Genomic DNA, 23,734 nt, shown 5'->3' on the forward strand with positions numbered 1-23,734 from the left:
CTGGTATTTTAAACCTATTTTTTTTTATAAACCAGTCTTGATAAATCATAAAATGGGAACAACCGCTATAACAACTAGCTTTAAAGGAAGAAAACTGAAACATGTATGGGTTCCCAAAACTGCAATATATCATGATTGTGAGCTATAGTTCCTAAATGAGTAGGTTTTTAAAAAAATAATAAGTTTCAAAACTATTCATATTCTTGCAATTGATGAATGCATTGTATGTGTAAATGGAATATAGGTGAAACTTAGGGCTCCTAAATGAATAGCTTTAGTAGAGAGAGAGAGAGAGAGAGATGTCTTTTACATTAAATGGCAACTCTTCAGTTTTTTGAACACTTTATTTATTGAAACAAATCATCCACAAATGCAGAAACATATTCGAAAATGACATTATTAATAAACAGATGACAACCATGTCAATTAAGAAAAAGTTATAAAGAATCTGATTTTGGAAACCTACCACCCTTGTTTCTTCTTTTATAATATTTAAGAATAGGAAATAAAAGGGTAGAAAAGTTAAAAAAAAATACATAAATATATTCAAAACATAAAAAGATATATTTTTTCAAAATATAATGGTAAACTTATGATATTTTAAAAATTTTAATATTCTAAAATGTGCAAACTTCTTCGGAGGATGGGTTTAAAACATTACTGTTCAAAATATGAGTTTTTTCTTTTCTTTTTTGAAATGTCGCGTAAAAGATGACAGTTTATTTGAATATTTTTTATTTTTGTCATTTTCCCAAAACAATCGTTCTGCTTCTGCCAGCCGCGCGTCTCTGTAAACCAGTCGGGGTTTGGCCTCGGGTCCCGCGACTTGGATATAGCGATTTCTCGTGTTTCCTGCTGCCGTTGCTCGCTTTCCTTCTTTGGCTTTCTTCAAGTCTGTGTCGGAATTCAGAAGAAGGCGTTTGCTGCAAAATTCTTCCATTCCCTCGTTTCCTGTAAATCCTGAGCAGGAAATTGTGGGATCGTCTTCGATTTTGGGGTTTCCTCAGGGTTCATGGCAAACCCCTACGCCAATCGGGCTTACAGATCCAGGTAATCCTCTTCTCTCCTCTCGATGACCAATTTTTGAGATCGATTGTCGTTGTTTTGGAATTCGTTGTAGAATTTCTTTCTTCGTGTATCCCTTATTACCCGCCGTCGTCTGAGGTCGATGGTTTTCATGCAGGGAGGGTCTGACTACGAGGGCGACCGCCTCTTCGGATGAAATCCAGTTAAGGATCGACCCCATTCACGATGATTTGGATGAGCAGATCACGGGTTTGCACAAGAAGATTACTATGCTAAAAAACGTGAGCCATTATCATTGCTTCCCCCCCCCCCCCATAGTTTCATGATTTTGTTCTTAATAATTATGGGATATTTAGGCATCTGTCGTTCAAAAAGTTTGGGATTTTTTTCCCAAATAATTCTTTACATTCATTCTCCCCTTTTTGCAAACTCAAGGATAATTTCATGAGTGGGTAAAATTGTATGTTTTCCTTGTGTTTAGTAATGCTTAATTGCTCTCTGTTTCGATGCTGAATTAGAAACCTTTATTATATGAATTCTCCTTTCCCGATCACACTATTCATCTTTCAATTAACGTATGCGAACCCCTGATTCCATTTTTCAAGTTGACCTTCTAAGATCACTCCGTGAGCCTTCTTCCAAAACCCTTTATGTTTGCCGTCATCATCATGTCTTCCTTACTGCTGGCTCAAATTTTAGGTGTTCAAGGCTTGTTTCTGGTAATAATTCTGTGTCTGTCACTCGTTAAGGACAACAGACATCCATCACCCATAAACAGGTGAGAAAACAAAATTTCCCTGTACTGTCCTTGGGGATACCCTCTGTTTTTAAGCCGATTAGGTGGCCAAATTGGTGGACTAGGCAATCCAAGGAGCCCAGGTCCTGTCCATATAACTCCATATATCTACTTTAACATGTGTGTTTTAGCTATTGCACTATTCATTTTTGTACTCGATCTTGAATAGCATTTTATTAAATGTTTTGGTGCATCCTAGAGAAGGTGGCAGTCTTGCCCTCTACGTCATGAGGCATAAGAGGGTCTCTAGGTGGGTGAGAGATGTCATCTCTTAGGATATGTGGCTAGGATCGAGTGACACGGCTTGGATTTCTGGGAGCTGTTGGAATGGGGATGGCTAGAAGTGGAGTCTTCTTTTAAGATAGGGGTTGATTTGTTCATTTAGTTGCAACTTGGAGGAGCAGGAGGATGAATTTTCACTTTGTCATCTCTGCTATAATTGAACCTCAGCATGAGTGCATGCATCAAATAGGTTCAAGGTGGGTGTGACTAAATTGCATTCACAATTTTCAATGATGCACTGTGTAAGGCCAAATGAATCTTTTGAAAGTAAGAAGGGAAAGCGGCTCAAGAGGGACAAGAGGACAAATTCACGTCATAATGCTTGAGGTCAATACAGTGTGAAGTGGATCCATGGTACAAACTGACATGGGTGTTAATCATCATCTATAAGGTGACCCCTGACTGTGCATTTTTGTGTCCTTATTTCTTAGAGAATTGGTTTTTCATTGTGCTCATCATGATTACTTGGCATTCGTGATGGGTATTCCACAAGCCTCATCTTTGGTTTAGCTTTGTGGATATCTTTGTGATATCTAATTCCTTGTCTTGCTTTTAAAGCTTTTAAGGGCTTGTTTGATGGCTTGTCCAGGATTGGACGCAATTAATGAACAAAATGGACAAAACACACGTTTTGTCTGTTCTGTAACAACTGTAATCTGTTCAACGTTTGGTGGCTTGTTCACGAAAGCTGTGTTCCTTATGTCCAACTTTTGTTAGATCCGTTGTGCAGACAACATGAACACACATGGATAATGGGTCGGATAACTTTGTTTTGGATCGTACAACTCGATTCGCCCAACCATATGAGTGTTTTAACATGTTTATTATGGATTTTAACTTCGGATATAAATCTCGGATTGGATCTAAAAAAAAAATGTTTAAAATCATAAATAAACCATAAATAAACCAAAGAAAAAAAAATCAAAGAAAATCAAAGAAAAAAAACCTTAATCAATGACAATCAAAGAAAAATCCCCTAATCAATAAAATCAAAGGAAAAAAATCTAATCAATGAAAATCAAAGAAAAAACTCTAAGTAAGTTCAAAGAAAAATCAAAGCTCTAATAAAAGAAAATAAAATAAAAAATAAATGAAAATCAAAGAAAAACACTAATTATTAAAAAAAAAAAACCTAAGAAGATCAAATAAAAAACAAAGCCCTATTAAAAGAAAATCAAAGAAAAAACAAATAAAAAACAAAACCTTAATAAAAGAAAATTAAAGAAAAAAAACCCTAATCAATGACAATCAAATAAACCCCCCCCCCCTAATCAATAAAAATCAGAGCAAAAAAACCCTAATAAAAGAAAATCAAAGAAAAATCAAAGAAGATTAACAAGAAAATCAAAATCCTAATAAAAGAAAAGCAAAGAAAAAAAAGCCCTGAAAAGAAGAAGAAGAAGAGAGAGAGAGAGAGAGAGAGAGAGAGAGAGAGAGAAGAAATAAGAAGGGGGGGGGGGGGGAGCTTGTCACCGGACGTTGTACAGGAGAGAGAGAGGAACAAATAAGGGGAAGAAAGAAGAAAAAGGAGAGAGAGAGAGAGAGAGAGAGAGAGAGAGAGAGAGAGAGAGAGAGAGAGAGAGAGAGAGAGAGAGAGAAGAAATAAGAAGGGGGGGGGAGCTTGTCACCGGACGTTGTACAGGAGAGAGAGAGGAACAAATAAGGGGAAGAAAGAAGAAAAAGGAGAGAGAGAGAGAGAGCTCACCTTTGGCCGCTGCACATGAGAGAGAGAGAGAGATTTGTCACTTTTTTTTTTAAATTGGTTCCCCTTGTCCCTTTTCTTTTCGTAACAAGGGGAAGGGGGGTGGAACATAGAAAATGCGTTCTTGAGACGCGGCGGACGCATGTGCGTCTGTCGCATCCCATGTTTGTTTTGGCAGGTGTGAATTTCCGCCGCGTCGTCCTAATTCACGCCTCTCAGAGGGCATCAAACAAGCCCTTAGGGTGCGTTCAGGTCATAGTCACCTATATCATTCAAGGCAATTTGTCATCAACGGTTTTTCTTGGAGTTTTTTTTTTCAATAAGTGATTTTTCTCGAACAAATCTTGAAAGTTAAAAAAATATAAAAGATAAAAAATAATAAGTCTTTCATTATTTTTCTTGCAAAAATATGAAGAAACAAGCTTTAAAATGTTTAAAAATATAAAAGAGACAAGAAAAAGAAAAAGTATGCTTAAAATATGAAAAATAGGACTTTTCCAAAAATATCACTTAAATACTGTGATATTATCATGGGGCTTTGAATGATAGTGATATTATGAAAAATATTGCGATATGTTGCTGATAATTTCAACTTACCTTAAATTACTGATATTATCGCGATATTTTCAAAATATCAGCAATATCTGTGACTATGATTCAGATAACCTGTTGTTTGGAGAAAGTGAAAGGTAAACATGAATCCTCATTAATGTGGATTATTAGAAAATATGAAGGTATTTAAATCCTCCCTAGTTGTGGACCATAGATCAAGCTAAGGGTCAACTCCTAGTTAGGGCTGAACAACGGGCTGGGCTGCCCTCGGGTAGCCCGTAGCCCGGTCCAAACGGGTCTGGCTTTGGCCTAGTATTTGAAAGAAAGCCCGACCTGAACCGACAAGATAGCCCTACTTCTAGTCATCCTGTCTATTGTCCTTTTCGTTCTATGTTGCAGTATAAACCAACATTGATAATATATACAACAATTCTCCATAGCTGAGAACAAATTTTTCCTTCCAGTGAGTGACTATTTCTACAACATGGGAGAAGCCTCTCTTTTTAATTGATCTTCATTTATTATTGAAGTGAAGAAAAGCTCCATTATATATTTATATATATGATGTAATGAAATACAAAAGATGTGTGCACAATACAAAGGCTACTAAGAGCAATACAACAACAAGATGTGCATAACTACAAAGCCACAAAGGCAATACACAAAGAGCCACTAAGGGCAAATACAAGAGCACAAAATAAATCACAAATACAAGTCACAAGTGGGCAAGAGAGCATACATAAAAAAGTATATATTTTTATCATAGCAAATGCTCAAAAGAAGCATGCATAAAATGGGCAAGACACCCATTTAAATAGAGCCCAACATACAAGAGAGAGGGAGACCAAACTAGCCTTTGGGAGCTCCTAACGGCTGGATGGCCAAATGATAAAAATGCCCCTATGTTAGGGGCTAAATGCAAAAGATAAAAATAAAAATAATAAAAATAATAAGCCTATATATATAACATGTGTATATACATACAATGAATATATACAATGAGTGATGTAGTGATAGTGTAGTGAGTGATACTCCGTCTTAACCAGCCTTTGGTTCCCGAATGCCAAATAGTCCTATAATGCACTCAGTTTTTCTTTGATAAATAAACCGACAGTCATTGACGTTTCCCCAGCATTTTCCGCAGACCCCTTTGAGATAAATAGTCCCTTCTGTGCAGTTCCAAATGCAAATTTGCGAGTCTGATGCATTTTCATCCCCCTCCCTTTCTAGAAATTCCAATTACCACCTAGATAGGTGGGAATGGGTACTTCCCCTCAAAACATCTAAAACTGCTCTCTCTCTCTCTCTCTCTCTCTTTGGAAAATAATGGATCTGGGTTTAATGATAGTTTGTTCAAAGTGATTCCAAAGCAGGTAACTGTGGGCCTGATGAAAGTTCTTGCATGCAATATCCAAACACACCCTTAAACTCTGCTGCTTTTTTTGGCACCTTGATTTTTACGACAAGCATGAAATTGTATCATGTAACCTTTTCCCTCTTTTACTGCCCATGGTGAAAGAGTTATTAATGGACCTTTGGTATACTTAATCACATTTGATCAATGGAGTCAAAATAATGACACGAGGCTAAAACCTCCATCTGGTCCAACCAAATCTAAATCTAGTAGTAAATAGTGAGTGGATACGTGGTACTATAGATGGTATTGCCATTATCTGACATTCTCTTGCATATAGGGGGAGTCTACTTGTTTCTTTAATGCATTGATGCCTATGGTGTTGTGGTTTGATTGTGCATGCTTGAGAAGTGAGCTTCCTTTCTGAACTTATCATTTTGATGATATTCACAGGATCTGAAGTCTTGTATGCATGGAATATTCCTTTTTTTTTACTTTTATTTTCATTGGATCTATCTTCTTAATCCGATTTTCTTTTATGAACTTTATTCTGCAGGTAGCCCAAGAGATAGAGTCTGAGGCAAAATTCCAAAATGACTTTCTTAGTCAATTGGTAATTTTGGAGATCCATTCCTTTAAATTGTTAAGTTGTTCCTCTAAATAAACAGATATATCCTTGGTTGGAAATGATTAACAGCAATATCTAGCTTTCAAATTTCTGTGTTTTACATGATACAGCAGCATCATGGTGGTTCCTTAACAGATATTCCTGTGGGAGCAAAATTGCAAATCCATTTGGCTTAGCTAAATTTACCACTTTTACTGTTGTAGAAATAGACGATCAGTTAAGGCCAATATTTTAGAGTCTGGGCTGCATATGCTCAGGCTATTGAACTAAACACAAAACGATCAAGTGCACTTCCCAGCACTCCTGTACTTTATCTTTTCATTTGACTATCTTGTAGTCTTCTGCGTTTGTACTCTTGGTAGAGTGAGTTTTATTATTGTTATTTCCCTCTGGCACTTTTTGGATGCATCTTCCAGGCTATTGTTACTCTCCCCACAATCTATTTGAACTGTTGAATTTTCTGTTCTTGATAAAAAAATCACTTTTGGTTTGCCCCTTCCTTCGATATTATTGATCGATACAGTGTTTTCCATCTATCACATTTCCTTTTGCTAGACCAGATCTAGCCGCATAGATATCACTTTAATGTGTGTAGGATCCGAGTTACAGTAAATTCTGATGGTAATCACTCAGAAACTAGGGAGGTAATCGTTTCTATTCCTTGCACAAACCAAATCATCTGTGGTTGATTGTCTAAAGCGCTTGACTTTCATGATTGGCTAAAAGTTTAATGTGTCACTTACAGACCCTTGTTGAGTGTATTTTCATAATGTAGGTCCTGTGTTTTAGGTTCAGGGATGAATGTGGTTGGGTATACTTTAACTTGATTCAGTGCACACCTGGTCATTGTTGGCAATGTGCCTTTCACTTTCATCTTTGTCTTATGTGCAATACAATCGTTGTTTATGTTTGGTCTTAGCCTACTCCTTTTATTGTTTTATTCTGTTTTTCCTTGTTTTCTGGTACACGCACTTATGCAAAAAGAAAAAAACAGGAAAATAAAGGACAATGAGGTGAATTCATATTAGCTTATCCTAAGGCTGGAGTGATGCCATCAGGTTTTTATTAGTTTTGTTTGTGAATGTAGTATGTCTGTTTGGTTTTAAAGGATATTCCGAGAACTGCTAATGTTTGGTTTTAAACTAAATTTAGTTCAAAGAATGAGTTTGTTGTCGGCATCTTGGCTGATGTTTGTAAATTATTATTTTTAGTATATGCTGATTGCAAATTATGTGTTCAACAGTAGGTGCCCTTCTAATGTGTAATCTAATTTTGAAACAGCAAATGACACTTATTAAAGCTCAGGCAGGAGTGAAGAACAACATGAGAAGATTGAACAAGAGCATCATCCAGCAGGGTTCAAACCACCTATGCCATGTGATTCTGTTTGCATTTTTGTGTTTCATGGTGTTCTATTTGTGGTCAAAGTTTTTGTGAAGATGGGGCCTGGCATCACAAGGGGATTGACAATGCTCCAAATTATTCCACCCCAGGATGCGGTGCTGATGATTTGTAGCTTTCTTCACAGGCTCCTTGCAATGCATGCTGGAACAATTTTTACTTGTATATGAAACCGGTTTTTGTTTAATCTGTCCTGCCAACAAAATGCATTATTGATGTCAAATGTTTAAGCCGTCCTTTTTCTCATTTTGTAAATACGAATCCTTCACCACTGAAAACAACGGACACTGCGCTGGGACTGTGTTTTGATTGAAGATCAAGATCTAACTAATTGCTTATTCGTGCTTTACTTGGAAACTTTGTATTACTAAGTGATGATTGGGAGAGATTAATGGCTTGTCACTGTTGTGGATTGAGACTAAATTATGTAAATTTTGCACATTTTCGTAGTTATGAAGTTGACTTGGTGGGTTTCTCTTCGATCTGGTAAGCCAGCATCACTAAACCCTAAGCCCAGGGACTGTAGATCCAACACAGTGCCAGGCGCTGCAATTGGTAGCCAGTAGGGACTTGTATGGAAAATCATTTAATCATGCTGCCGATGTGCTTTTATGGAAAATTTGAAAACATTCACATGTTATACATCTCTCCAGAAAAATGGTGTCTCGTGTCCTTTTACTCGTGTCATTGTGACAGACTTTACTCTTGAATGTGTCTGTTATTGCTTTTTTTTTTTTCATGACAGAGCTAGGGGAATTAAGACCTCCTCCTTTTTTACAAACAGCCTTTAAGCCAACCCAGACAGGCCTTCAAACTACCAGTTATTCAACCACCCGTGTACCAGTGGGTTGAGCTTGCAACGTCCCATCACATTGTGACTTGACTTGCACAAACTGCTCCTACTAGATAGTTGGAGCTCCTGTTGGTTGCGTCTAGTACAACTTAATGAGGCTAACTCAGATCAACCTGGTTAACATGATCGAGATGAGGGTCAGGACGTTAATGAGTCCATCTTACTGGTTCTAGTCCTTGAGAGAATGAATTGGTTGGGGATGGCTGGTAAGCTAGAAGCCGAGTTTGGGCTGTTCGGGCTCGGCTCATTAATGTCCATCCTCTTGCACACCCTATTCTCTACCTTTGTCCAATGTGAATCCCTAGAAACCCCCAGGTACAATGGGATCCCCAAATACTGTAACTGCAAGAACATTCTAGCACACACAAAAATGATTGGTGCAGCAGTACACACCACCTCATCAACCTGACACTTATTCTCATTTACCCGCAATCCAAAAATGAATGAGAAGCATTGCAATATCAGCCTTAAGTACCACAAATTCAGCAAAGAGCCCCCCCCCCCCCCCCTCCCTCTAAAGATAAGACATATAGTAGGTGACTGAACTGGGGACTCCCAGATAAAGGCATCCCTTTGAAAAGAGCAACAGATTGTGCTTTATCTAGCATGGAAATAAACTCCTGCATAACAATATTGTAAAACAGAGGAGAAATCGGGTCACCCTGCTTCAACCCACGACATGGGGTAAATTCCTCTCCTCTTCTCCCATTAACATAGATGGTAGTAGAAGAAGAAGTAAGACACTCAATCCATAAAATCCAAACCCCATCTTCCCCAAACATGATAGAAGGTAATCCTAGCTCACCGAATTAAAGGCCCTAGCTAGATCCACCTTCAAAATAAAGGTATGCTTCCTTGTTTGATGAATATAGTGCAAGAGTTCACGAGCCAGCACTACACACTCATGGATATGCACCTTCCAAGAATAAATGCATATTACACTGGAACTGGATATACATTCAACCTTTCCGCCAAGATCTTTAAAATAACCTTATAAACACAACCAAGAAGGATATAGGCCTAAGTTGGCCAATGTCAGCTACTCCCCCATCCTTAGGAAGGAGAACCATCAATGTCTACAAAGGTCCCTAAGAAGCTTCACATTAGCATAAAACCGCTGAAACAAGATCATCAAAATATCATCTGAATGTACTTTGAGATAATAAGCATAAGTATGATATGCACATGCAAGTAAAGAGCGATCGGCATCCACAAATCGATCATGCAAGTAATAAACTCAATTACAAGCCTAACAGTCCTTACCAAATTGGGCTTACTAATTACGACCCTATGTTGTGTCATTTACGAACAAGATAAACATATAAGGCCGTAGTTCTGAACTTTCCATGTTGGCCAATATCCACAATCATATCAATCATCGAAATATACTTTGAAATAGTATATGATATGTCCATGTAAGCAAAGAGCAATCGACATCCATGATCATGGAACTAAGAAACTCATTGCAAGCCTAACAGTCCTTACCAAAATTGTGTTTACTAATTACTATCTAAGTTAATATCATTGGTAAACAAGTTGAACATTAAGATCGTCGTTCTAAGTTTTCCATGTTGGTCATGATCAATCATCGAAATATCATTCCAATATACTTTGAGATAATATGCATAAATATGATATGCATGTGTAAACAAAGAACGATAGACATCCACGAATACTGTAGATCATGCAACTAAGAAACTCAACTAGAACCCTAAAGGGCTTACCAGATTGGCCTTGCTAATTACTATACATCTTAAGTTATGCTGTTTACGAACAAGCTCGTGATCTATCATCGAAACCATGCAATTTGATCTTAGGCATTGCGTCTAGATGAATTATGATAATATTAGATGAATTCTAATCATGCACAAAAAAATAGAGTTTTGGTTCGTTGCAATTCCCAGCTTTTGCTTGAGAAAAAAAACTAAATGTGTGCATTTTCATTTCATTTGGGCTATTGTAGCACAAAATCCAACAGTCAAATACCAGTCACAGATGGTTCTAGCCACAGGCACAAGCTCTCATCGCATTTTTTATTTATTTATAACCTGAAGAAACCGCACCCGGTGACAGCATAAAACTCCGAGGCTAGGATCCCTGCCCCCTGAGCGAGCCTATGCTACGCTTTGGCTTGCAGAGAGGGGAGACATGGCATGAGAATCGAACCTTGACTTACCCGTCTAACAGCCAAGGCCCCACCCCACTACGACCAGCCCCTTGGGGGTAGTCTTCATCGCATGCATAGACTTTTGGAAATGAAACAACAGTAGAGCAGTGATCAATTTTACGATCAACTGTCATTTTTAGGTCCACCAAAATAAATATACAAAAAGAAAAAAGAAAAAAGAATGAGCATGATACATGGAAGGACCATCGACACTAGAAGTTGCCCCCTTCACTAATCAAACTTGGGGAAACCAAAAGGATAGAAGAATGGATGGGTGTCATCGTTAAAAAAAAAGATCAGCACCAGATCCCATCATCCAACCATGCAGAGTAGAGCCCCCCACAGAAGCATCGTTCGGGTTGTTCGTGGGTACAATGGAGGAGGAGGAGGAAGGGAAAGGAAACGGTTGAGGAGCAGCAGAAGCAGAAGGTTGGTGGGGGACCTGCGTGACAGCCATGCTCGTCATGAGGTCCTCCTCGCGCTTGGAAAGCGCCTCCTTCATCATGTTCAAGCTGCCCATCAACTCCACCAGCTGCTGCTCCGTCATGCTATCAACGTCCGTTTCCCACAAGCTCCCCAGCTTACTCGTTCTCTCCGCCTGCAACTTCTTTTTCAGGTCGAACCGCCGCTTCTCCTCCTCCCCCACCCGCCGCACGAGCTCATCGTGCTCCCGGTGGAGCTGCTCCAGGACCGCGTCGCGGCGCGCATCCAGCTGCGGGGGCAAGTAAGAAGATGGGTCGAGGTACCGCTTGATGAGGTCCTCGACGGATGGATCTCCGTAAGAGAATGCCCTCCCCGCTGGGGAGAAGACGATTAGCAGGATCTGAGCGCCGGTGAGAATACCGAGCTCTCCGGCTTTCTTAATCAGTCCGTTCCGCCTCTTGGAGAAGCAGACTTGTCGAGATTCTTCTTTGGTTATCCTTTTCAGTTCAATTTTTTGCCTTCCTGCCTTCGATCTTTTGGTGCCGGTGGTGGTGGTGGTCGCATCCATCTGGATGAGATCTCAGTTTGTTGAGGAAGCAATGGAGTAGTTTTGGGGAGATGGAGTTGGTGGGTGAGGGTGGATGGGGGGGGTATGTTTGTATAAAGAAAAGATGGGGAGTGAGAGAGAGGTGTGATTGTAAAGAGAGAAGACAAGGGAGTGATGGGTTTGGGACTTGGGAGTGAGATTGAGGTATGCTTATAAGGAGACGAGAGGGAGGGATGGGTTGGGGGAGTGAGCGAGAGAGGTATGCTTATATAGAGAGAAAAGAGGAAGGGGGCAGTAAATGCAGATAGACACAAAGGGGGCCTGGAGTGAAAGAGGGAACCTAACGCTGTTGCCGTTTTGGCCACTTGGTCAGCCGGTGGCTACTGGCGTCATAATGGCCCCAAACTAATTGAGGAGAGATATCGTTAGAGTTGTCAGGAGTTGACCGAAAGTGGCACAGAAATTAGGGTTTTGCCCGCGCGCAAAGATTTGCATGCACAAGAAGAAGACAACTATGCTAAAAATATGAGATTCTCAATGGTCGTGTTTTCTCCATGGTTTTCGTGATTTTGTTCTTGATAATTGTGTGTTTTTTAGGGTTCTCTTGTTCAAAAGGTTTGGCATGCATGTATTGGGGTGATTCTGTACTTTCTTTCCCCCCCTTCTCTTGCTATCATGTATTTCTTCAGGGTTTCCTTTTGTGTTTATTAACAATTAGTAGGTAAAATTGCAGCTTTAGTTAGGAGAAGAGGATCAGGTCCAAATTGTCTTGGACAGAAAAACTGTTCAAGGAGCACCTGGATTCGGTTCATCATGAAAATGAACGGCATCCAGAACCTAGCTACTGAATGCCCAATGTTTTGGATGATTTTCGGCCGTCCATTTTTGCATCATTGATGCCGTTCATCAACAAAGTGAACGTCATCAGAAATTTTTGTAGGGCCCATCTAGGGGAAGACCATCCTTTTAGATGGATTTTTTATGCCGTCCATTTCTGTGATGAATGGCAACCAAAAGGCCTTGGACCTGATCCACTCTCGCTATATATATATATATATTCATGAGGACAACCTTTTGCGTTTCTTGAGGTTTAATTGCTCTCTGTTTCACGAGGACAGTTCTGATCTGCTCTCGTGCCACTACCATGGCCAGTGATGAATGTGAGACCATGAATGGGTGGTGATTTGCCATATCACCTGCTCTGTCCTGAGGGAACCAAATTGAGGGGCAGGACTGACAGGTTGGCTTTGAAACGTAACAAAAGTGTAAAAAGAGTTAAATAACCCAACATTATTACAGCTCAATGCACAAACCAAGATCATAAAACATGGTTTTAAAATCAAAATTTTACCTAAATCATGATGAACAATGTTTTATGGCAATCGTAACCACATGGTTAGCCTTCAGCTCATAAACTTTTGCAATTGAAACAACACAATACTAATTAGTTCTATGCCAAACTGCCACTTTAGGTGCACATATATGAAAGAAACAGACAAACATAAAATATATAAAACCATAGATGCTATGTGTCACTTACTCATTGATCAAACATGGATAACCTTGAAGAAACAATAGGCTATAGTAACTAGCTCCATGCTATACTGCCAGGTTAGGGACACACACAAACACACTTGAAGAACATATATATACACATAAAACATAAGGACCATAGACACTGCGCAGCCCCATTGATTGATCAAACATGGGAAACTCAATTGCATACATGCAATCACTGTTGTCATTAAGATAATGATCAACATTAGGGCAACACATTTGGAAGATAAGAACTTCCTGTAGAACCGTTGCTTAGGTTGGCAGTCACAATGATGAAAGGGGTCGTTATTAAAACCATTCATTAAGGAGGAGGATGGTCCAGAGGCAGCAGAAGCTGAATGGTGGAGAATGTCAGTGCACCAGACTTGCGTGATGGCCATGCCCGCCCTCGATGGAGGGATCGCTGTAAGAGAATGGCTTCCCCATTGGGGAGAAGATGATTACGAGGATTTGAGCGCCGGTGAGAATACTAAGCTCTCCAGCTTTCTTAATCACTCAGCTCCGCCTCTTGGAGAAGCAGACTTGCCGAGATTCTTCTTTGGTTATCCTTTTCAGCTCAACCTTTTGCCTTCCTGCCTTCGATCTTTTGGTGCCGGTGGTGTTCCCTCCCCCCCCCCCCCACTGGGGACAACAGCACAATGATTAGGAACTGAGCGCCGGTGAGGATGTCAAGCTCATCAGCTTTCTTTATCACACCAGTCCTCTTCGAGAAGGCAGCCTTGTCGGGACTCCATATCTTCTTCAGTTCGATTTTCTGCCTTCTCATCTTTGACCTTTTAGTCATTATTGTTGTTGATATCTCCATGAGATCAAAATTGGATGAGGAAGCAGTGGAATAGTTTTTAAGAGATGGAGGTGCTGGGGTGGGAATGGGAGCAAGCAAGAGAGGTATATATAGTTTAGATATAGAGGGAAGAGAGGAAGGTAGCTTAAATGAGGATAAACACAAAGGGTGTGGGATAGGAAAGCACACCAAGTGCCTTGCCATCTTTGTTGCAAAGTCAAGCTGTGGCTATCGATGCCATAATGACTCCCAAGCTAATTAAGGAGAGGATTGTTCGATGGAAACACGGAGTGAACATATGGTTGCAAAGCTAGAAGGTGGATTTTGGCAACATAATGACTTCAATCTAATTAAGGAGACGATACGGTTAAGAGTATCATGAGTTGACTAAAATGACACTGAAATTAGGGTTTTCTTCACACAAAAAAAATATCATCCCCAAAATGACAAAAATGCCCCCCCCAAGAAGTGAGATTTAAGTCTTAGTTGGGGTTTGATATGGACGTCCTTACGATACTTGGTGGAGTTTGCGGATACTAAGTCAAGTAAATCAAGTTTGTGACAAGGTTAGATTTGTTTTCCTTGGTTAACTAGGGCAGCCAGTGTCGTACCCCTTAGTGAGATTGACCCCTAGAGCCTTCGGTTAAGATATATAGTGCAACATGTTAGTATAACCTAACCTACATGATGTTGCCCAAAATGCTGATTGAGGTGGGAACGCACACAGCTCATGGGCGATTCTGCATTTGAGACTGCCGACCACCAGGCAAACATCCTCAGCTTCGACCACGGGACACCAGCCAAGGTCGAATCTGGCACACACACAGCTCATGGGCGATTCTGCAAAGGAAATCGTGTGGTCTCACGATGAGACCGACTCCAACGAGGCACAAAGAGAGCGAGGAGGGGCGATTCACGCACACACCATCGGTTGAAAAGAAAAACACCAAAAAATTCCCTTCGTTGATGCTATATCCAAATACAAATAGGGAAACCAAGGGGAAGGGGACTCAACGTCTCCTTTCTTGAACCAAGAAAGGCTGCCCAAAATGCCCAATTAATGGGCGGTTCTTGATCCAACAACCTTATAATGGCCCAAGCTGTGTGTTTTGGGCTGCCCAATTTTTTTAAGACTTAATCCAAAATGGACAAATTCCTAATTCAAACTCAAAAATCAGAAATAATTCTTAGATATTCAAAAAATTTATTTTTTGGACAAAATTTATATCAAATATTGACAAAATAAATTCTCAAAGTTAAAAAACAAGAAATAACACCTTTCACCTTGCAGGTGTGTATGTGTCTTCGTCACATTGTCTTGCCCAAATGCTAATTTAATAAGTAAAATCCTATCACCCTTCTTATGGACCTCAACTACATTATCTATAAACTCACGACTAATAACAATCCCTACTCCATTCATATTCCTATTTATTCCTGTATACCAAATCTTATATCCCCAAAGTTTTATCACTTTTGCTTTTTCACCTACTCATTTGATCTCTTGTAGACATAAAATATCCATCTTTCTCCTACACATAACATATACTAACTCTACTAACTTACCAGTTAAAGACCCTATGTTTCAAGTGGCTAACCTGATTTTATGGTCTTAAACTATCTTCTTTACCCCCACCCGTCCAACAAAGTGATGGAACCCTTGCCTATTTGACACCACACCCCGACGCTGGTGTGACGCGTCGCTTCTGGGCGACGACCTAGCGACCCTTGCCCATTTATCATTGCCTCCGGGCCTATAGAGTACAACATGTCGCTCAGTAGAGAACGCCCCAACGAAATTCTCATATTGGTTCATATTCATAGGGTGTGACTAAGTTTTTATGTTGGTTGTCACTGGCCTACCGAATCGTACTTTTTTTATGAAAAAAAATAAAATTTTCTAAATCACAAATTTTTGTGTTTTGTCAACCGTTGATTTTTGAGTCGCAAAAAATATACGTAAGTTAGATTTCATCGATTTAAAAGCCTATCGTCACTAAATGAATGATGTAAATCATATCTATGGAATGATGAAAACAACTTTTTTTTTTTTTTATAACTCGAAGAAACCACACCCAACATAAAGACCTGGTCGCGCCTGCCATACCTACGATCGGCATGCTGATAGCGTAAAACTCCGAGGCTAGGACCCCAGCCCCCAAGACCTATGCTATGCATTGGCTTGCACAAAGAGGTGATGGCCATCAGAATAGAACCTTGACTGCCCCTCAAGCATCCAAGGCCCCACCCCACTAAGCCAACCCCGCCTTGAGGGTGATGTAAACAACTTGCATTCATGAGATCCTTAAGAAGGGTAAGAAGATAGGGATGACATAGGGGATGAATGGAGCTGATTTTTGTTTCATGAAATGATGAAAGATGCAAAGTTTTTTTTTTTCTCCAGAGGTTTATCCATCTAATCAATATTGTTTTTCTTTTTTTGAGAGAACCGTCTAATCAATATGGTTGGTCGTAGAATTGATAAAGATCCAGGAATTTGAATTTAAATTTTTAGAACTAGGAACAAACCTCAAGTACTGTTGCATGGAGTATCCAAACGCCCCCAAAAATGTTATTTAACAAAGCACTTCATGTCAACATGATAAACACCATACACAGAGATGGACACCCGGCAGGGTAGCCTGCAGGCTGTCAGGTACCCGACCCGTATCGGGTCAGACTCGGGTTGCATTTTGCAGCCCATGCCCGAATGAAGTTGGGCAGCTCCCGGCCCAATTAGATAATCGGACACTAATCGGATCGGGCCCATGTGCAAAGTGCACAGATCCCAACAGGCCTGGCCCATTAACTAGGTAGGGCTTAAAGGGACCAACCCGAGCCTGAATATGGGTTGGGCCTGTCGGACCCGACTGGATGTCCACCCCTACCCATAAATGTTATTAGACTATGTTGAATCAATTATCTTATCAAACTTGGATTTGTCTTTCACCAATTTATACTAAAAATGGCTGAGTTGGACTGGGTGAGGAGGATAAATCCAGTGTTGTGAGAGGCGTACGCTTCAGTACCTGAAGCGTACACCTCAGAGGCGAAGCACACACTCAAGGTACTGAGGCGTTGCAGTGAGGCATTTCAGGCTTGAAATGCACGCTTCACTCATGTGAAGCGCACGCCTCAAGTCGAAATGTGCTCCGCTTCTTAAACGTACGCATCCGTGTAGTCCCTACAAACCACTGCTTTCCTGCCAAAATCCGCTGTCGGGGATGGTGACAAGCAGGTTGGTGCCGTTGTCAATGGGCTTGGACCACTTGCGGGAGAGCCGAGGTCAAGTTCGTAGAAGGTGAGATGCTTCTGAGCGTCAATAGCAGCATGGCCGAAGGGGTCCTGGTCGGCTTCGGAGTAGTCAAGCTCGATGGCGGCAAAGACGGAGTTGTCGCAGTTGACGACAACGATGGAGTAGACGAGGGTGTGGGACTTGTGAGCCTCGAGAGGGGAGGAGATGGTGAGGCGGGCAACGGTGTCGCGGTTGCGGATGCAGACGAGCTTCTGCTTCTCGCAAGCGTCGATCATGACGGCGCAACCCTTGGGGTCGACGGCGAGGAATTGGCCGAGGATGATTCGGCGGCAGCCAGACTTGCCGAAGGTCTCCTGGTGGACCTTGTCGAAGGCGTTGCACTCCTTGTTGTACTCGAGGATGACGATGCGGCCAGAGTCGGACCCAACAACGACGTAGTCCTTTTGGGAGCCAGTGAGGCGGAACTGGGCAAGGGAGCGGACGACGCCGAAGACCTCGACGAAGAGGAGGGTCTGGAGCTTGCCAGTGTCGTCGGGGCGAAGGAGCTCCAACACCTTTCCCCGCGCCACCACAATCTCCTGCGTCTTTCCACCCACGAAGCTGCCATGCGTCGCGCAAACCACCCCAGTCGCCCGCTGCAGCGTCAGGCTATACAGATACATCCTTCCTTGAGCCCCTCTACCCTCTCAAAACCACCTTCACTTTACTCCCTCCTTTTCTTCTTCTTCATTTTCTGTTTCTTTCTAGGGTTTCTTTTTTCTTTTTTTTAGGGAAGAAGAGGATTTTGCCGTTGCTTCCTATGAGTTGTTCAGAGAGAGAGAGAGAGAGAGAGAGAGAGAGAGAGAGAGAGAGAGAGAGAGAGAGAGATGAGGATGCCCTAGGGGTCGGGGACTCGAGGGTGAAAATGGATCGAGTTCGATTGGACCCCGATTGATCATGAAGCTTACGCTCCAACGCCTCGAGGCTTACACCTCGCTTCATAACATGCTCAACGCCTCGCTTCATCGCATTTAACAACCTTGGTTAAATCCATTCTACAACCCAAAGTAGCTCATGCCTTTCATGAGATCCTCCTCACACCTGGCCAATGCCAGCTTCGTCTCACCAAGGCGGCCATGAACTCCTAAAGTTGTTTGCATGTCATATCATAAGCATCCGCCTCCCACAAGCCACCCACCTACCTCCTTTCTTCACTCTCCAGCCATTGTTGAAGGGCGGTGCAACGTTTCTTCTCAGCCTCCACCTACTCCACGAGCTCCTCGTGCTAAACAAGAGGTCCTCAATGATCGAGACACAACAAATGTTCGACGAGAGGAGGCACGTACGAGCTTGGTGCAGGAAAAAAGAAGCAATATCTTGATCAGATGTGAGTTAGAAATAAGTGCCCAACTATTGGATTTTTTTCTTTTCCGCATGGAGAAAGCACAAAAAAAAAAAAACCACGAGACAAGTAAAAGAAAAGAACCAGAGAAGATGCGATATTTGCGTCCACCGGCAAAGGAGTAAGAACTCCACTAACATATGTGAGAAAATACAACGGTGAGATACAAAGCTCTCAAAACCTTAATCCCCAGTTCTCCAAAGCAAGAGGCTATAAATATAATGAAAGTCATAAAATTCTAGCCGGTACAAATTTTGAAAGATCACAAATTTTTTCCACTGAGAGCTACCCAAGAACTAGAATTGTGACCATCATTTAAACACGGCAAGATTGCAAAATCCACCAATATATCAGAATGTTCATCTGTCAACTTAAAGTAAAGCCAATGATTGGGATAAAATCACAATAAATATATAAGTTCATGCAAGCTAAGCAATTTTTACAGCTCTTGTAGTAAAAAATCATTGAAAGAAATGCAATTTACCCCCAACACAGATCAGAAACGCAGACCTGGAAAACATTCAGCACTACAGAATTCAGAAGAGTTAAGGATATATCTAATGTTTAAACTTCTGAGAGATCAATACCAGTCAAGCCAGACCAATAAGTTTAAAGCAAAACAACTGACAAGATAAACCTTGTTTCCTGTTTCAGGTACTCAGCAATGTCCAAGAGAATACCTTATCCTAAAGATGAAAATGGAATTTCCAATTCATATCCTGGATACCCCCACATCTGTGTGAACCATGGCCTCTTGAACGTGAAACATATGCCGATTCTCACAAATGATTAATGAATCCCCCATAAACCCAGTTTAATGAAAAGAAAAAAACTTAAACATCTCAAGACCCACCAAGTTTGAATAGAGGAAGGTCTCTCCATTTCAGGGTGTCCCATCCCATGCCCTTAATGATCTCCTTACATTAAAACTGGTTCATAAGTGTTCCTCATTTTCTATTAGGACTTTTTCCATGCTCTCTACTTGCTTTCCCAAACATTCCTGATGTTGCATTCGTATTTCACATAAGTTTAAGAACCTTGGTTTTGCACTCATTTTTCAAATTCTTCATAAGAAGCTCATCCAGCGGAATCCTGTACCAGACTTCTGCCAAGATAACCTTGTGTAGCCATTGTCTGCACTGATGATCTACATAACAATCTGCTGAAATGAGATGCACAAAATTTCCTGGCTAAGTTAAGGTTGCCTATCACCCCCTCACCCCACATCTATTCTCGATCTAATGGTAATCAAGAAAAAGGTGAGATAAGAAAAAGTTAGAACATTATATAAATGGCAAACATACACTATGTACGAGTTCAGAGATGCATAGGCTCAAGAACTAACAAGAATGAACTGACATAAACAAAGCAAGCCCCACTTATATATCAGAAGTTTCACTTCAACTCTCCAGTGTTCTCATTTTTCTTCTTTAAGAACAAAGCTCTAAAGGTGCCAAGTCTGATCAATAAAAGAATATAAGGAGAAAAGGTGCAAAATGTTACGAGTCAAGAACGAGTTGTCACCACCTTTAGCTTTTACAATTATCTAGATCTTTTGCAGGTGCAGTGCAAGATTTCACAGGAAAAGAATATTTAGAAAATGCTAAGGGCCTGAGGGTGTACGTAAGAAACAGTAACATTAAGAGTCTGATGATAGAGAGATGCTAAGATATCAAAATTATGTGCTTTATTCCTACACAACCCACAACATGTTTAAGCTAGCTTCCTAAGAGTCCTATGGTGAATCACATTTTTGAAGGACACAGTCCAAATTACAATGAGAGAGGAGGTAAATGAAATTTGATAGTGTTTAGCATAAAAGCATGTTTTCAAATTCACCAAGGTCAAAAGCAAATGAAGTGCAAGTTCAGTTGATATCACAAAGTAGGTTAGGTTATAAGTAAAATACAAGATTCAGTGTGCAAAATGCATTAGATTCTAATATTTGGCTCTACAAGACAATAAGATGTTGATTTAAATTACCCTGCTAGTAAATAAGTGCAGGATAAATGAAGTCCAGAAAAGCTAATGTCTGTTGTGTGATAAGTAGACTCTTAATCAAGAAGCTGCTTTATGGAACATTTTGATTTTCTCCATTGTATCTCATGCAGGTAACCGAGACTTATATGCAAATTTGCATATCTAGAAGAAGAAGAAGAAGAAGAAGAAGAAGAAGAAGAAGAAGAATAAAAATTACTACATCGAGACAGAATAAAAACAAGAAATGGTTTTTGAGATGGGATTTGAATATCCTGTAGTGCCTTGAAGGACAGCAACAGAAAGCTTTTAAAAAAAGGCAGTATATTATGACATGTTGAATGAAATTAAACAAAAAAGAAAAAAGGAGGACCAATACGGTGTTAAAATGTATACTCAAAAAACCTTATTGTAAGTATAAATATATATACTTATATACATAGAGATACGTATACATATGTTATATGTATACGTATCTCTATATATAAGTATATATATTTATGCATTTTCCCTTTTTTACCCGAAAAGGGTATTTTAGTCCTTTTACTGTTTTGCGCATATTCCAATTGGAATATGTTGTAACTTTTTTCTTTATTTTTAATTTCTTTATTTTTTTTCCTTTTTGTAATTTCAAAAAGGTGCATTGGGGGTCTCCCCAATAGAGTCGTTGGGGAGCCCCCAACGGTCACAATTGTGACAGTTGGGAGCTCCCCAACGACTCCTTTGGGGAGCCCCCTTGCACCTCCCATTTCTTGTATAAATAGGGGTGTTCCCCCTTGTAAATCCTCAAGCTTGAGAGTCTCAAGCATTTCCTCTTTCTTTATGAAACACATGCATTATTGCATGTTTATTATTTTTACGCTTTTCGCGTATTGTGTTCAAGTGTTGTGAAAGTGCCTTCGTGCACTTCTTTTTTTTAAAGTATTTATGCTTGTATGCGTATTGTCTCTTCATAGACAATTTTACATGGTATCAGAGCTCGGTTGGTGATTAAGGATCGTGGGATTCTTCTTTTTTCGAGTGCCTCGAAAACCGTGCCTTCGGATTCTTGGAAGTTGAAGTGGTGGATCTTGCTTCTCAAATATTTTAGAAGGAGCTTGTGCAAGCTAGAAGTTGAAACATTGTGTTGGTACGCCTCCTTCTCTTTTTCTTTACTCCTTAATGGGTGAAAAAGAGTCTCACTTCGCCCTTGGCTTCAAGTTGAATGGGTCCAACTACCATATTTGGGCCGGGAACATGGAGGCTCACATAAAAGGTAAAGGATTATGGGGTTATGTGCAAGGCTCTATTCCGGAACCGGAACCCAAAATAACCATGATGGACGGAAATGAAATCAAGGTTCTTGAGGGAGAGGAAAGGGTCAAAGCTCTTGAAGAATACTCCAAGAAGCACGACGAATGGGAAATGAAGAACTTCAAGATTCTTTCTTGGTTCTTCGCATCCGTCGAAACAAAGATTAATGCCAGCATTATCAAGTTCAAGAAAGCATCCGAAGCTTGGCATTATCTCGAGAAAATGTATACATCAAGAGATCTATCCCATAAGTATTACCTTCAAAAGAAGGCTCTCTCCCTTACTCAAGGTGAAATATCCATTAGGGAATATTATGCCGACCTCTCCTCCATTTGGGATGAGCTCTCCATGCTTGAACCAAAATGGAGTGGAGAGGCAATTGAACTCCGCCACAAGCAACTTGAAGAAGATCGGTTCTTCAATTTTTTGAATGGGTTAAGACCGGAATTTGAGCAAATAAGGTCATCTCTTCTATCCTCATTTACTCCTCCATCTCTTGAAGATGTTCTCACCAAATTAAGTGGTGAGGAAACTCGTATGAGCTTATGTAAACAAGGATCAAATGTTCTTGTGGTTCCTTGTAATCATGAAGAAAACAATGAGGTCAATGCCGTATCAAGACCCGGAAATAATGTAAAGACCTATCGTCCTCCTCATTTCAAATTCCAAAATCAAGGAGGAGATGGTGGACAAAGAGGAAAGAGAGACTATAGCAAGACTATTTGTCACTTTTGTAAGGAACCGGGGCATATCAAGCCCGTATGTCCCAAATGGAAGAGGCTTCTCGCTATGGCCACCATCGGTGTACCACAAAAGGAAGAGGCATCATCAAGTGGGTCACTCTCGTTGAATCAAATAGTGGAAGCCCTTCAACCTCTTCTCAAGGGAGCTACATCCGGTGCCGCTGTGTCTACCTCTTCCATTCCAGGTAAAGTCTCTTGGCTTTTGGACTCAGGTGCATCTTTTCATATGTCCCCAAACATGTTTTCACTTTCCGATTTTTCAAAAAATGTTTCTCCATCCTTTGTTTCCACTGCGGATGGAACCTCCCTTGAAATTAAAGGAATAGGTAATTTTGAAACTCAAAGTTTTTCCATTCCAAAAATTAGATTTATACCTAAACTTAACTTAAACCTTCTCTCTGTTTCTCAACTCTCGGACCATGGATGCGATATTAAATTTTCATGTGACAAATGTTTAATACAGGATCGCCGGTCCGGGAAATTGATTGGGGAAGGCTTTAGAAAAGGAGACTTATACTATATGGAATCTCTCCAAGTTCCAAAATCTTTTTGTAATGTTGCCCGGAACAAAGATATAAACATATGGCACAAAAGACTTGGTCATCCTAATACCACCAAGTTATCTTATTTACATTTTGCGAAGGATTTATGTAAAAGTTCATTTTCCTGTAATGATTGTATTCTTGGAAAAATGCAAAGTTTACCGTTTAAGCAAAGAACTATGTTCTCATCTAAGACCTTCGAAATTGTTCATTCCGATGTTTGGGGACCCGCACCTGTTGTTTCAAAAGGAGGTTTTTCTTACTATGTTATTTTTGTGGATGATTTCTCCCGGTATTCATGGATCTATTTCCTAAAGTACAAACATGAAGTTTTTTCATGTTTTAAAACCTTCCATTCAATGATCAAGAATCAATTCAATAGTAACATAAAGATTTTTAGAAGTGACTCTGGAGGAGAATATCTCTCCAACCAATTTAAAACATATTTTGAAGATCACGGAATTATTCAT

General features: G+C 40.3%; 2 protein-coding genes and 1 pseudogene across 2 annotated transcripts; 1 reads left to right on the forward strand and 2 right to left on the reverse strand.

Moving 5' to 3' along the window:
• The first annotated feature begins 792 nt into the window (after window positions 1-792).
• LOC149823153 (bet1-like protein At4g14600) lies at window positions 793-8,055 on the forward strand. Its single transcript, XM_090019961.1, has 4 exons — window positions 793-1,050; window positions 1,184-1,307; window positions 6,269-6,325; window positions 7,622-8,055. The coding sequence occupies exons 1-4, from the start codon at window positions 1,013-1,015 to the stop codon at window positions 7,775-7,777; spliced, it is 375 nt and encodes a 124-aa protein (XP_089876087.1). The 5' UTR covers window positions 793-1,012; the 3' UTR covers window positions 7,778-8,055.
• Window positions 8,056-11,044: 2,989 nt separating this feature from the next.
• On the reverse strand, window positions 11,045-11,752 carry LOC149823154 (agamous-like MADS-box protein AGL62). The gene has a single exon (XM_090019895.1). It carries the CDS (start codon window positions 11,750-11,752, stop codon window positions 11,045-11,047), a length of 708 nt encoding a protein of 235 aa, XP_089876021.1.
• A 5,479-nt stretch (window positions 11,753-17,231) lies between these two features.
• LOC149823155 (spliceosome-associated protein 130 A pseudogene) lies at window positions 17,232-17,990 on the reverse strand (annotated as a pseudogene).
• Window positions 17,991-23,734: the final 5,744 nt, after the last annotated feature.

Source organism: Nuphar pumila, chromosome 10 (assembly GCF_984573655.1).
Source record: "Nuphar pumila chromosome 10, dmNupPumi1.hap1.1, whole genome shotgun sequence".
In the NCBI taxonomy this organism is placed as follows: domain Eukaryota; kingdom Viridiplantae; phylum Streptophyta; class Magnoliopsida; order Nymphaeales; family Nymphaeaceae; genus Nuphar; species Nuphar pumila.